The sequence below is a fragment of the Balaenoptera acutorostrata genome, chromosome 1 (genome assembly GCF_949987535.1).
Source record: "Balaenoptera acutorostrata chromosome 1, mBalAcu1.1, whole genome shotgun sequence".
NCBI lineage: Eukaryota > Metazoa > Chordata > Mammalia > Artiodactyla > Balaenopteridae > Balaenoptera > Balaenoptera acutorostrata.
Window position 1 is genome coordinate 175,194,600 of NC_080064.1, and position 14,693 is coordinate 175,209,292.

Consider the following 14,693-nt stretch of genomic DNA (forward strand, 5'->3'; position numbering starts at 1 on the left):
CTGTGTTTTGAAAAATGTATTAACGTACAGGAAGAAAATATAAAAATGTTAACTAACAGTGGTCCCTTCTGGATGGAGGAAGATCAATGATTTTCTTTTGTTTTAAAGAACAAAGCGGAGAGACCTCCTAACAGCCATGTGCCTCCAAACTAGTGGAGCTCTGACCTGGGCCCGGGCCACAACAAGTGCCCACCCCCACCCCGAAAACGGCACTCACATATTTGGTTAGCTCAGACCAGGTGATGAGGTCAAGGTGAACGAAAGCTCCATCCTGGTATGCAACAGAAAATCGAGCCAAGGCAGAAATCAGCACAAACAAGCTTTTTAGAAAAAGGCGAGTTAGCCTGGAGCAGGGCCCAGGTTTTATTGACAGAAGGCTAGGTCCTGTCCCAGCTGTGCCTGAAGCACGCAGCCAGGCCTGTCCAAGGCAAACACTGCAGCCCAACCCAGCCGGCCCGGGAGCAAACCCCATTCCAGGCTGGCTGCCGGTGGGAGCGCTGCTCTGCTGCACCCACGAGGGACTCTTGGCTCCTTCTACGTGTCTTCTTCTATATTTCAGTGGTGGTTCTGCTCTAGACACAGCCCTGATTTAGCCTGCCAGAAAATTCCAAGGTTGACTCATCTCCCCAACAGCGGGAAGGGAGTCACTCTGCTTCCAAATACTCAGATCTGGAAACACCTGTTCACTGAAATCCTGAGAATGAGACGAGGCATGCAGCAAACCCCAGGCCCTGCTCTGGGGCCTTCCGTCCCACCCACTTGGGAGCTGGCTAAGCCACTCTAGGGCAGGGTTGCTCAGCCTCCGCACCGCTCACATTTGGGGCCAGATGATTCTTTGTTGCGGGGCTGTGGCTTTCCTGTGCGATGGGGGCTGTTTAGCAGCATCCCTGGCCTCTGCCCACTAGATGCCAGTGGCCTCCTCCAAGCTGTGACAGCCAAAAGTGTCTCCAGTAACTGCCAAATGTCCCACCTGGTGGAGGGGGGCAAAATCACCCCCTCCCATTTGAGACCTGCTGCTCTAGAGAAAGAAATAGAGACCCGGGGCTTCCCTGGTGGCGCAGTGGTTGAGAATCCGCCTGCCAATGCAGGAGACACGGGTTCGAGCCCTGGTCTGGGAAGATCCCACGTGCAGCGGAGCAACTAGGCCCGTGAGCCACAATTACTGAGCCTGCGCGTCTGGAGCCTGTGCTCCGCAACAAGAGAGGCCACCATAGTGAGAGGCCTGTGCACCGCGATGAAGAGTGGCCCCCACTCGCCGCAACTAGAGAAAGCCCTCGCACAGAAACGAAAACCCAACACAGCCAGAAATAAATAAATAAATAAATTGATTAATTAATTAAAAAAAAAAAAAAAAAGAAATAGAGACCCAAAGTAGAAATGCAGGATGGGGCTTCCCTGGTGGCGCAGTGGTTGAGAATCTGCCTGCCAATGCAGGGGACACGGGTTCGAGCCCTGGTCTGGGAAGATCCCACATGCCGCAGAGCAGCTGGGCCCGTGAGCCACAATTACTGAGCCTGCGCGTCTGGAGCCTGCGCTCCGCAACAAGAGAAGCCGTGATAGTGAGAGGCCCGCGCACCGCGATGAAGAGTGGCCCCCGCTTGCCACAACTAGAGAAAGCCCGCGCACAGAAACGAAGACTAAACACAGCCATAAAAATAAATTAATTAATTAAAAAAAAAAAAAAGAAATGCAGGATGTAGTGGGGTAAGCAGACTCTGGGGTGGGGGATGGGTAGGCTCGAGGGGAACAGAAAGAAGGGAGACTTGGAAGTTCCCAACGGGAAATAAAATTGGGAAAATAAAGAGTCGTTTAAATAAGATTTTTAGTAAATGTTGTTATATGGTGTGCTATGTAACTTCCCTCCTCCATCTTCTAAAGAAAACCTTCAGCAAAAATCTGCGTCATTCACCAGGGCTTTGGGGGTCAGATTTGTCTCCCTTCCTTTTCTCACCCTGGACAGGGCGAGGCCCTCCCAAGAGGTATGGTTACATTCAGACTACGTTATAAACAGTTCCAATTCCAAAGTGTGTGGAGGATGTACATAATATTTTTCTCATACTAAATAAACGAGTTACTTTATTCTGTTTACGGATGGAGCATTCCTCCATGATGAACGAAGTTGATCCAAATTTATTTCTTGTCCTTTTTTTTTTTTTTTAACCTTTTGGCTGCACAGCTCGGCATGTGGGGTCTCACTTCTCTGACCAGGGATCGAACCCGCGCCCCCTGCATTGGCAGCGTGGAGTCTTAACCACTGGACCGCCAGGGAAGTCCTATCTTGTAGGCAAACCCCAATCGGCAGTACCCCAAATGACACAGCATTCTTAACCAGGGATAGGTCTACCTCAAGTACATTTGCAAGACCTGCAGTACTAGTATGCTCATCTATGGAAACAAATACAGAGTTTCAAAACAATCAATCACCTTGCACTCGATTCATTACAAAACCTGCAAGAGGAGGAACTACTATGTAACTGTCATCAGATATCAGCACATCCAGATAAATAAATCCTGTGTTATATAAACTATGTACTACATTGTAATCTAGCGATCCAGAGAGTTGAGGGCCTGCATCAATGATCTTATCAATAGCACATTTCTCAGGCAAACTGCATATCTTTATGTCATCTTCTGTGATATAGCCAGCCTACACCACTCAGCATGCCTCTCTGGCAATTTCCACTGGCTTTACTGGTAAAAGATCATGGGCGGTTTTCCTTCTGAAAAAAATTTTTGATGATCTACACAGGTTCATCAGATCAATGTACTGGTTTCTTCCTATGCCAAGAAGCCTTAGGCAGGCAGCAGCAGTAAAACTGGGCAATGAATCATAACTTTTCTCCCTGTTCATAATGTCATCCATGATCCCAGGATAATATGAACATGGTGTTATCCTCGGGCCCTTTACCATATCTGATAAATGGTAAGGGTACAGCATGAGATGCTCTCGACTTTACAGTTCCCCATAGTACTTGGGTTCATCTTTCTTGACATGTTTAAGTATTTCTATATTGTAACTGACTGCGAATAGTGTACAGGACAACCTGCTTCTCATATTCTCTCTGTGAATTTCCAAGACTCTGCCTCACGTTGACTGGCAGCTTACTCCAGGGGTAGTTGTGCCGGATGTGGAACTCCACGGCTACGTGCATGATGCTGGGAGCCGGGGCAGGCGGCAGCGGCCGGGCCCGAGGCTGGAACGATGCCTCCCGCCTGCCCGCTCTCACACTGCGGATGGCCCAGGCCGCCCCGTGGCCAGGGTGTCTGAGGGCTCAGCGAGGCCTGGGCCACGGGGCGCGGGAGCAGTGGAGAGGGGCGGCTCCAAGTTTCTTCCGGATGTACAGAATTTAAAAAACATATTTTTTAGAACGAATTCAATATCATTCTTATAAAAATACACATCATATTTGCTTTCTAGTACTACTTTCCCAGTGGGAGAAAAAGGCCTGGGGAAGAGCAGGGAGGCCGGTAGCACCCATGGGTGGACCAGGTGACTGAACATTGTTGAGCATGTACATCATGGTCAGAAAAAGCGTGTGGATGGCTAGTCTGGGGACTTGGGACTGGACCCCGATTCCCCAAGCCCACTTGTATTCTCTTGAGGAAATAACCAGTCACTCAGCATCTGTGTTGTCTCTCACAGCACCCAGGGCTTTTCTCTCAGAAACATGGGGTTTAATTAAAGTCTTGCTCCCCTACTTTACTGCATCACTAAGTCCCTGGCATTCCCGGACCTGGCACATGCTCTACATTCAAAACATATTTGTTAAATAAATAAATGGATGATGTCCTTACAGTAAGGATGGACACTCCTTACTTCCTTAACCAGCAACATCTGACTCATACATTAAGGCTTACAGTAAATGTCACCTCCTCTGGGAAGTATTCCCTGATTTCTCCCAACAGAAACAATTGCACCGTATACTCAAAATGCTTCATTCATACTTTTATTGAAACATGCATCACACTATATACTATTTGGTTGTATTCTGCCTCCCCTGCGAGAATGTAAGCTCTCTGAGGACAAGAACTATGATGTATCATTTATTATCCCCACTCTTACCAGTGCTTGGCACAGAGTACATAATCAATGTTTCATCAATGCAAGAATTAAAAGCAACGTTCTCCTGTCTCCCTCCCAAATCCTCAACATCAAAGGTCAGACACACCCTAGTTCAAGTGGCTTGGCAAAGCCCAGAACCAAGAGCTGCTTTGGGCATCAACTTCCTGGTCCTTTGACACAGGGAAAGAACATTTGCACAGTCCCTCTGAAGCTGATCTGGTCTGGCTGGCTGACTGGCAAGCAGGACGATGTGCTGAGAAGCCTCAGCCCCAGCATCCCCACTGCCCCAGGGCTACGAGGCCTCAGAGGGTCCTCAGGAGCTTTCTCTGGGACCCCCACCGCTACCCCTACCCGTACCCACACCTATGGCTGGAGCCCTAGGCCAAAGCAGGCTCTGTGCTTGGGGTGGACTACAGGGCACTTCTCAATAGTGACAGACTTCCCTGTGTCACCGATTCTGTTCCATCCCCCCAGCCACCTGGAAGAGGGTGTCTGATATTGCGATTTTTTAATAAGAAATATATATTTGGTCTCTGTCTCCTTTCCTGGCACAGAGCTCCTAAAACCCTTGGAACTTCCTAAGTGAGGAGAGCAACAAAGGTGTTTCTTGTTATGTTAATGAGGTGATTTTGGACGCCACCTAAGGATGCAGGCTAGTTGCCAGGAGAACCGACCAAGTGTTAGAGGACTGGAACTTTTAGTGCCACCCCCTGACCTCTGGGGAGGGGAGAGGGGCTGGAGGATGAATCAATCACCAATGGCCAATGATTTAATCCGTCATGTCTGTGTCATGAAGCTTCTATAAAAACCCAAAAAGTTGGGGCTTGGAGAGCTTCTGGGTTGGTGAACACGTGGAGGCGCAGGGAGAGTGGCGCCTGGAGAGGGCATGGAAGCTCTGTGTCCCTGCCCATTTCCTTGCCCTCTGCATCTCTTCCATCTGGCTGTTCCCCAGTTAGATCCTTTTATAATAAACTGCTCATCTAGTACGTAAAATGTTTGAGTTCCGTGAGCTGCTCTAGCAAATGAATTGAACCCAAGGAGGGAGTTGCAGAAGGTGACAACACGGCCTTGCAACTGGTAGTCCCCCACGTCAGAATTGGGTGTAGAATCAGAGTGTGTGCTGTGGACCCCATCTAGCCAGAAGGGGACCCCAACATCCAGCATGTGCAGAACCCTCACACCACCCCCCCCTCACCAGAGCTCCTGGGAGGGACAGGGGAGCCCGGGACACCTCGGAGGCTGTTCCCAGCCTGGTCCTTGAGCCCTTGCTGCCTACCTGGCTGAAGGTCGAAGTGAGGGTGCTTTCTGGAGAGGGTCTGTCCCGGGAGGGGCCTCCCTGCTGACTGCAGTCCAGCTGGATCAGGCTGCGGCACTCCGGGTGGCAGGTGAATTTACAGTCTGGAGGGAGAGAACCACAGGGGGATTAGGGGCCAGATAGGAGGCCCAGAGAAATACCCTGGAAGATGGCGTGTATCTCCTGGAGGGAAGAGCACGCGGGAGGGAAGTGGAGGGGGGAGAACACCGTGAGAATGTCACCTGCTCTCTGCGCCACCATGAATGGTGAAGGTGAACAGGTGCTTTACAGTTTGCAAACTATTTGCACCTCTGTTATTGTGCGTGACCATGCAACCATTATTACTGCCACTTTATAGACAGGAAACTGGGGCCTAGGGACATTGGTGACTTTCTAAGGGCAGATCATCTGGCTCTGGCTGGCTCTCTTTCTACTAATTTATGTTAATCACCAGGGGTCACGGATCCCTGGGGAAGGACTTAACTTTTCTGGGCCTTGTTTTGCAGTCTGTAAAATATAGGTACTAACTGCCCTGCCTAGTGCACAAGGATGTTTATAGTTATAGGGGGGGAACAGGTCTTAATAAATTAAAGGTGCCTCCAGGGACAAAAGCATTATTATCAACAGGAACGGCTGTCACCTGTCTCTGACCCTGCCCCATCTAGAAATGTGGGGTGGCTTCTCTAACCCAGCTGACACAGCTTACAGACAACATCCCAAACTAGGTGCTTCGGGGAAAAGCACACGTTTATTTCCTAGACAATGTTCACTTCCACGGAAGTAAGACTTAATGACCAGAGTTGCAAAGAGTCTGGGGGACTACCTCGCAGATGGGGAAGCTGAGGCTCAGAGAGGTAAAGCTAGGTGCCCAACGACACACAGCTCAGTGGCAGAGCCAAGGCTGCGAGCAGTCTCCAGCTTCCTCAGGGCTCTCTCTGGAGCCTCCTTGGCAGAAGGGAGGTGAAGTTGAAGGGGGCAGGAAGCAGAGAGGCTGGAGCAGGCAAGGGGAGGGGAGTGTGTATGGAGGATGGGAGTGAAGAAAAGGTGGGCAGCAAGAGAAATCAACACAAGCCCATCAGCAGGCAAAATGCTCAGATTTGAGGCTGGTTCTCACAGAAGCTGCTGGACCCGCCAGGGTCACTTGTCCTGGAGGTGCCACAGCTCAGCCAGAAGGCCCAGCTGAGGGAGGCTGCCGGAGTCTCCATGAGAAGGCTGCTCGATTGTGATCCCGGGTGCATGGGGATGCAGCAGGGGACACGACAGCCTGGACTTGTTTGTATAACCTGGGGACATGGGGACAACTTTTGGCTGATAAGGGCTGAGCCTCCTGACACTCTTTCCCTTCCTTTTAACAAGCTCCAAAACCAGGGCACATTGGGACTATCTTCTTAAAGCTGTGAAGCGCACTTCCGTCCTGGGGCGGCGGTAGGGGTGGGTCTCCTCTTCTCCCCACGCTCTCGGGGAGTTTTGGAAAGAGACCCCCACTCTCCCCAGCTGCCCCCTTCCCTTACATTCCCAAAGATAAGCACCTGGACCACATTCCTTGTACAGGTTTTGCCATTAATGCCTGCAGGGGAGCACCCAGCAAATGTGGGGATATGAAGAGATTCCAGAACCCTGCAACCTTCTGACTCAGTGGTCTGAAGTCCTGACCGCCTTTCTGGGATGGCATTTAGAAGCCCTACTGCTCACCTCCCTCATGCCTGCAGGTGAGGCCCACGCGACATCCTCTCCTTCACACCCCACCCTCTTCTGGGCATTCCCAACTCTCCTCCGGAGGGGCTGTGCTCTCACCTGGAGAGGGGATGGGTAGAGCCCACTCTGAGCCACGCACCATAACCCTGCCAGCGCCCACATGCATTCCTGAGCTCCCCCAGTAGGAGATCTCTGCCCGGCACGAGGACGGCCTCACCCTTGGTGGGGGTGAAGGGCACAGGCAGTGTGCAGACCGAGTCTCCCCTGCCCGCAGTGCCCAGAAATGCCACGGCTTTGATAAGGGAGCACCGAGGCCAGAGCCCACACAGAGAGGCATTGTTCGGGTTCTGCTCCTGGGACACACCTATCCAGCTCCTGGCCAAGCTCTGAGCGATGAAGAATTCTCCGGGGCTGCCAAGGAGTGGAAACTCGCCAGCTCTACCTCAAGTGAGAGCTGCCACCAGCTCCCAAAGGGGAGAGCGTCTTGAGAAAGGAAGAAGTCTTCCAGTCTCCTATTTCAACTCTGTGTCCTGCAGACACGGGCACTCTGTGTCCACCTGTGCGTCTGAATCTCTCCATTTCTGTCTGTCTCTCTCTGCTCTGCCTCTCGCTGACACACATGCGTGCGCGTGCACACGCACACGCACACACACACAGCACCAAAACCACAGGAACATTTTTTTTCTTACAGACTCACGCTGAGCTGGACGGAGCGGGGGAACAGAAGACTCCAAGAGGAGTGGTTTGGGATTTTATAAAAAGCACATTTGAGCACCAATGAGTCTGTCCCATCAGACCCTGTAATCACAGACTGTAGCAAAACCACTGAAGCACGTCTTGATATTTCCTGGCCCCTGGAAATGCTAAGCCCAGGGCTTTTAGGCCAGCAGAGATGAAGTCACAGTCTCCATGTCCTTCTGCACACACAGAAGCAAGCCCTGCCAGCCACAACCAGTAGCCTGCAGGCCTCATGCGCTCTGAGTGGGGACATTCATGAGGTTGCCAAAGCAGGGTTGGGTTCCGCTGGATCCCAGTGCTTAAACTCCCACAGGCCATCTTTCCCTCAAGATAGGAGGCATGGCGGAGACACAACCACAGAGCGGCCCTTCTCCAAGAGGGAACTGTATGCCAGGATGCAGACAGGGCTCCTGGGGGTTACCCTCAGACCCAGGCTGCATTGGTTTCCTCGCTGCTATAACAAAGCACCACCGACTAGGTGGCTGCAAACTGAAATTACTGTCTCTCAGTTCTGGAGGCCAGAAGTCTGAAATCAACTTGTCAGCAGGCTCACGCTCCTTCTGAAGCCTGTAGGAGGATCGTTTCTGGCCTCTTCCCAGCTTCTGGTGGTTTGCTGGCAGTCTTTGGTTGTCCTCGGCTTGCAGCTGCATCACTCCGATCTCTGCCTCAATCTCTACATGGCCTTCTCCCTGTATGCCTGTGTCTTCACACGGTCATCCTCACATGACACCAGTCATATTGAATTAGGGGACCATCCTACTCTAGTGCAGCCTTTTCTTAACTAATTACATCTGCAACTACCTTGTTTCCAAACAAGGTCACATTCTGATGTACTGGGGGTTAGAACTTTGACATATCTTTTTTGCGGGGAGGGGATACAATTCAACCCAGAACACAGACCCTGGGCCATATTGGGAACCCAGAGCTCTTAGTCTCGAACGGATGCGGGTTTCTCATGGACACCATCTCCAGGGGTCAGCAGCAGACTGGCAGAGGAAGGAGGCCAGGAAGTGCTGAGCTGAGGCCAGGACCACCTCCCTACTTCTACTAGCCCTGCTCCTGGCCGTCTCGGTCCCTGAAGGTCACCACCAAAGGCACCATGTCGAACAAGGGGGTCAGGCCCAGAGGCCATGGCAACCTATGTCCAAAGATACAGTCTTTCTTCCACTTCAGCCCAGAGGAGGTGAATTCAGCAGATGGAACTGTGCTAGGAGATTGTTTTCCTAAATGCAAAAGCTACAAAACTCCCCTTAGTCCCCAGGGCTGCCATAGTTAGTTCCTGCCTGACCCCAGTTGCCAAATGCACACACACACACACACACACACACACACACACACACACACACACAGGCACACAAATAGGCTAATTTTTCTGAACCAGAGGCATTCTGTTGATAAGGAACCCTTAAGGCCCTTTCACCCCAGGGTCGTATGCAAGATCCCAAGATAGTGTGGAGCTCTCCACTTCACTCTCCTCCTCCTCCAGCTGAAGCCAGGATGTGGGGTGAGGATGGGGCAGGTTCCCAGGATTCAGAGCCTGGGTTATAATGAGCTCATAGGCCTCCCTTGCGGTCATTCCCAGGTCAGGGAAGAGCAGCTTCTCACCCTGCATGGCCAAAGCCACTACTGAGGCCCGAGGGGAAGCATGACAGCCTCTGAATCCAGGAGCCCTGTGTCCATGCTCTGGGTACCCCAGGCCTTCTTGGACAAGGTCAACCTCAGAACAAACTTACCACTTCCCCCGTTCCCCCTCGGGACCTGGCCTGTGCTATGGGGAAATGGAAAGAGGATGGACTTGGAGGAAGGCCTGGCCTCCACTCACTGCTCAACCAGCTTTGTGAAATTGGGTAAGTTATTGAACTCCTTGGATCATTAATTTCCTCAACTATATAGTGGGAATAATAGCCTGTTCATAGGGCTGCCGTGAGGATTAAATGGGGTCCATGATGTAAAGCACTGCACAGGAGGCCTGGGACACAGAGGCCCCCAGTTAATGTTCCATCCCACCTCTCCCAACACTACTCTGCCGTGTGGATTCCTTCCCGCCCCACCGAGCTCCTGGTGGGTCATCTGTAGTCTCACCAGCTCCCCCTAGCTAGCCATTTCCAAACCAAGCACACAAATAGCTTTTGGTTTTAAAATAATTTTGTTCTTAGGCACTACAGAGAAATCTGAAAAAACACATAATGGAAAAGAATATGAAAAAGAATGTATATATATATATGTATAACTGAATCACTTTGCTGTACAGCAGAAATTAACACAACATTGTAAATCAACTATACGTCAATAAAATAAATTTTTTAAAAATTAAAAAGCAGAGACTTCCCTGGTGGTCCAGTGGTTAAGACTCCACGTTCCCAATGTAGGAGGCCCAGGTTCGATCCCTGGTAAGGGAACTAGATCCCACATGCCACAACTAAAGATCCTGCATGCCACAACCAAAGATCCCACATGCCACAATGAAGATCCTGCGTGCCGCAACTAAGACTCGGAGCAGCCAAATTAATAAATTAATTAATTAAAATAAATTAAAAAACAAACAAAAACCACTATCACCACCACCACACACACAAAAAAGTGCACTGGAAAATTACAATGTTACAAAAGTTTTTAAAAAGCAGGAGTAAGGTCTTTCCGAGCAAGTCAGTGGGGACAGTCCTCAGTCTTGGGGTTCTTGCCTTGGCTCCCTTCTCAGATATTTCTTCAAGAGTCCCCCATTCTTGTGCTGGGGGTTCCTCCACTCAAGACCAACCATGTCCACTCAGAGACCACCCAGAATGCTCTCTGTGCCTGTCTGTCCCAGGCCGGCCCGGCCCTGCTTCACCACCTGCAGCCCCGCTGCACCCTGCAGCCTCGACCCCCCCTGCTCCCCCAGCCAGAAGCACCTCTCTCCACATGGCTCCAAGATTTCCCCTCGGACCTCAGGCCCTCTAGTGTCCTCTGCAACCACACGCCCCTCTAAGCCCCCAGGGCTGCAGCTCCTGAAGTCCACCCTTTCCCAGCCCTTTGCTCTGGGCCCTGCTCAGTGTTCAAGAGGACCAGCCACTATTAAGCATGTGGAAGGGAGTTAGTATGAATTGGTTGAGTGAATAGAGGAAGGAATGAATGGTCTTCTGCCTTTTGCTGAAGTGGAGAGACCAGAGTGTGAGTGCTGACCTACCCCTAGGCTAGTGTCCTAACTCCTGCGGGCCTCAGCTTCCTCTCTAAATGGAGCCGATGGCAGTACCTGCCTCACAGGGTTGCTAAGAGCATTAAACGAGGTAACTATGTAAATCATAACACAGCACCTGATGCAAACTAAGAGATCAATAAATACTAGCTATTCATATGAACCGGCTAAAATCCTAGTCAATCTCACCAGAAGCCACAGCATCTGGCATCCTCACCCCGGAAGCCCGTCGGTGCTCATCCCATCACTGCCCACTGACCTTCCTCCAGACCTCCACTGAGTCCTGATAAAAAAGGCTCTGATGCATCCTCAGACCCCCATTGAGCCCCTCTCCCCAGCCTGAGCAAGGGAGGCCCCTGGTCTCGGCTCCCTGCAGAGGTGAGGTGGCAGGTGTGCACGGAGCCTGGTGAGGGGCAACTCTCCCCCACCTCGGAGAGGCACCTCTGCCCACCTGGGAGGTCTCTCCTCCCTGCCTTCCTACCCACCCCCTCCAATATTTGAACTTCTAAAATCTTGCTCTAGTTTCAGAAAAGAAAATTGTTAACCAAAATTGATAACTTTGAGTATTAAAGAGGATGTGGGTAAATGAGAAGGTTCTTGCCTTATTGGTGGTACCAATTTCCTGCAGGAATGTATCCTCAGTGTGTATTTATTTGTATCTAAATACGTCTCCACTAAAAGGTTCATCACACAGTTATTTACGGCAACAAAATACTAGAAATACCGCACATCCATCTACAGGGGGCCAGCTACAATTATGGTATATTTAGCCATTATATAAGATGATGTAGATTGGTCAACTTGGAAAGATGTCCACAAGCATATTATTGAAAGAGAAAAAGGCTGTGTTTCGTGATCCTAATTATATAAAAACATACACATACTTACATATACATTATGCATAGAGAGACATTTGGAAGGCAGGTGATATGCTTGCTCTGAGTAATGGGATTTCAAGTGTTTTTCCTCTCTTTTTTTTTTTTTTTTTAAATATTTATTTATTTATTTATTTATTTATTTATTTATGGCTGTGTTGGGTCTTCGTTTCTGTGCGAGGGCTTTCTCTAGTTGTGGCAAGCGGGGGCCACTCTTCATCGCGGTGCACGGGCCTCTCACTATCGTGGCCTCTCTTGTTGCGGAGCACAGGCTCCAGATGCGCAGGCTCAGTAATTGTGGCTCACGGGCCTAGTTGCTCCGTGGCATGTGGGATCCTCCCAGACCAGGGCTCGAACCCGTGTCCCCTGCATTGGCAGGCGGATTCTCAAACACTGCGCCACCAGGGAAGCCCCTTCCTCTCTTTATAGTCTAAATTTTTATAATAAATATATATTCTTTTCTGTAAATTTATTTTTGGCTGCATTGGGTCTTCATTGCTGCGCGCGGGCTTTCTCTAGTTGCGGCGAGCAGGGGCTACTCTTCATTGCGGTGCGCAGGCTTCTCATTGCGGTGGCTTCTCTTGTTGCGGAACACGGGCTCTAGGCACGCGGGCTTCAGTAGTTGTGGCTCGTGGGCTCTAGAGCGCAGGCTCAGTAGCTGTGGCGCACGAGCTTAGTTGCTCTGTGGCATGTGGGATCTTCCCGGACCAGGGCTCGAACCCGTGTCCCCTGCATTGGCAGGTGGATTCTTAACCATTGTGCCACCAGGGAAGTCCCAATAAATATTAATTCTTTATATTTTTATAATGAATATATATTCTTTACTAATATATATTTTCTAATGAATATATATTCTTTTATAATGAATATATATTCTTTACTAAAGGAACAAAGAAAAATCATGAACCCACATTGTGGTGACAGCAGCTACCATTATTCACTATCTACAATGTGTTAGACAGCTTATATACATGACTTCACGTTATCAGTACTATGCCTGTATGACATGTTTCTACCTCTATTTTTTAAAAAGCAGACTTTTTTTAGAGCAAAACTGAGCAAAAGTATAGAGAGAGTTCCTGTATACCCTCCGCCCCCCCCCACCATGTGCACAGCCTCCCCCTGTACCAACATCCCCCACCAGAGTGGCACATTGTTCCGATGAGCTTACACTGACCTGTCGCTATCGCCCAAAGTCCATCATTTACATTAGGGTTCACTCCTGGTGTTGTACATTCTATGGGTTTGGACAAATATATAATGACATGTATCCACCATTTAGTGTCACACAGCATAGTTCCACTGTCCTAAGTATCTCTGTGCTCTGTCTATTCATCCCTCTCTCCCCACTAAATCCTTGGTAACCAGTGATTTTTTTACTCTCTCCATAGTTTTGTCTTTTCCAGAATGTCACATAGTTGGAATCACACACTATGTAGCCTTTTCAGATTGGCTTCTTTCACTTAGGAATATGCATTTAAGGTAACTCCATATCTCTTCATGACTTGAGAGCTCACTTCTTTTCAGTTCTGAATATTATTCCAGTGTCTGGATGGACCACAGTTTATTTATGCATTCACCTATGAAGGACATCTTGGTTGCTTCCAAGAGTTGGCGATTATGGATAAAGCTGCTGTAAACATCTGCGTGCAGGTTTTCACGTGGATGTAAGTTTCCAGTTCCATTCTTCTACTCCTATTTTAGAGATGAGGAAACTAAGGCTTGGAGAGGTTAAGAGACTTGTCGAGAGCCACACGGCTGGTGAGTGGCAGAATTGTGAAGGGAAATCCATCACACCTGGCTGCTTCTCAATAGCCCTGTTTTCTGGGAAACCATTCCCTCCACTTGGTCCTGGTCCTCCCTACCATGCACTACTTGAGGCCAGGGATGGGCTTTATTAAGGATGGGGGTTAGGGGGGCCCAAGGCCAGAAGAGAGCATGGGTCAGAGGGATTTGGGCAAGGAGTGCTTTTCCCTCTGCCCTAGCAGGTAACAGCAAGAATGTCCCTCCCCAAGGCCTCTGCCTCATTCTGGGAAGTGCCAGTTCACAGCTTGAGTCCCAGCTCAGCCAAGCCACTCGGCCTGGGAGAACCCACCCGGACTGTCTGCTGCTCTGGACTGGTCCTCCATCCACGGCCCCTTCATCTCTGGGAGACTATGAACTACTCGGTCAGCAGCCAGAGGTTCTTGCGCTGAGCTCCTCAGAGGACCAGAGAGGCCAGCTCTTCAGTCAAGGTCAAGCGCCACAAGTAGTGGGCGCTCGGCCTTCCCCATGCAGAGGCCCAGCCTCTGCAACTCTGCACCCCGTGATACCCAAACAGAGCCAACTGCCCCATCACGTGGAGAGATGAGGATGGTGGGAGAGCAACCAGAATGGACACAGGCCCCGAGCACCAAAACGCACCCACTTGGCATCTGTAAGTCAGGCATCCTCAGACAGGCCACATGGCCCCTGAAGCACACTGTTTAATGTGCATGATAGAGGTCTTTTAGAAAGGGTGCAAGCGGCAAAACACTAAATCAGGAGCTTCGGAGTACACAGAATCTGGCCTCCAGAGCCACACAGATCAGGGTTTGAATGCAAGCCCTGCTTCTAATTGGGTATGAGATGCCTGGACAATTTACTTAACCTTAGTAAAATATGTAATCTATTTTCAGCCTCAATTTCCTCATCTGCAAAATGGAAGTAATGATATCTTCCTTGCCAGCAGATGTGTTGCCAAAATTAGAGAGAGTGTATGTAAAGCATCCAACAGTGCCTGCACATAGTAGATGTTCTGTCACTTTCAACCCTGGGACTCCTGGGTCTGGGTAGCCGGATTCCTGTTGACTTAGCGTGTGATGCTAGCCCTCAAAT

General features: G+C 50.0%; 1 protein-coding gene across 1 annotated transcript in view; it reads right to left on the reverse strand.

Moving 5' to 3' along the window:
- RASSF5 (Ras association domain family member 5) overlaps positions 1-14,693 on the reverse strand; it is a 72,133-nt gene that overhangs the window by 39,228 nt on the left and 18,212 nt on the right. Inside the window, exon 2 of the mRNA XM_007195152.2 lies at positions 5,340-5,461. Coding sequence (XP_007195214.2) covers positions 5,340-5,461 — 122 coding nt within the window. The remainder of the gene's footprint in view (positions 1-5,339; positions 5,462-14,693) is intronic.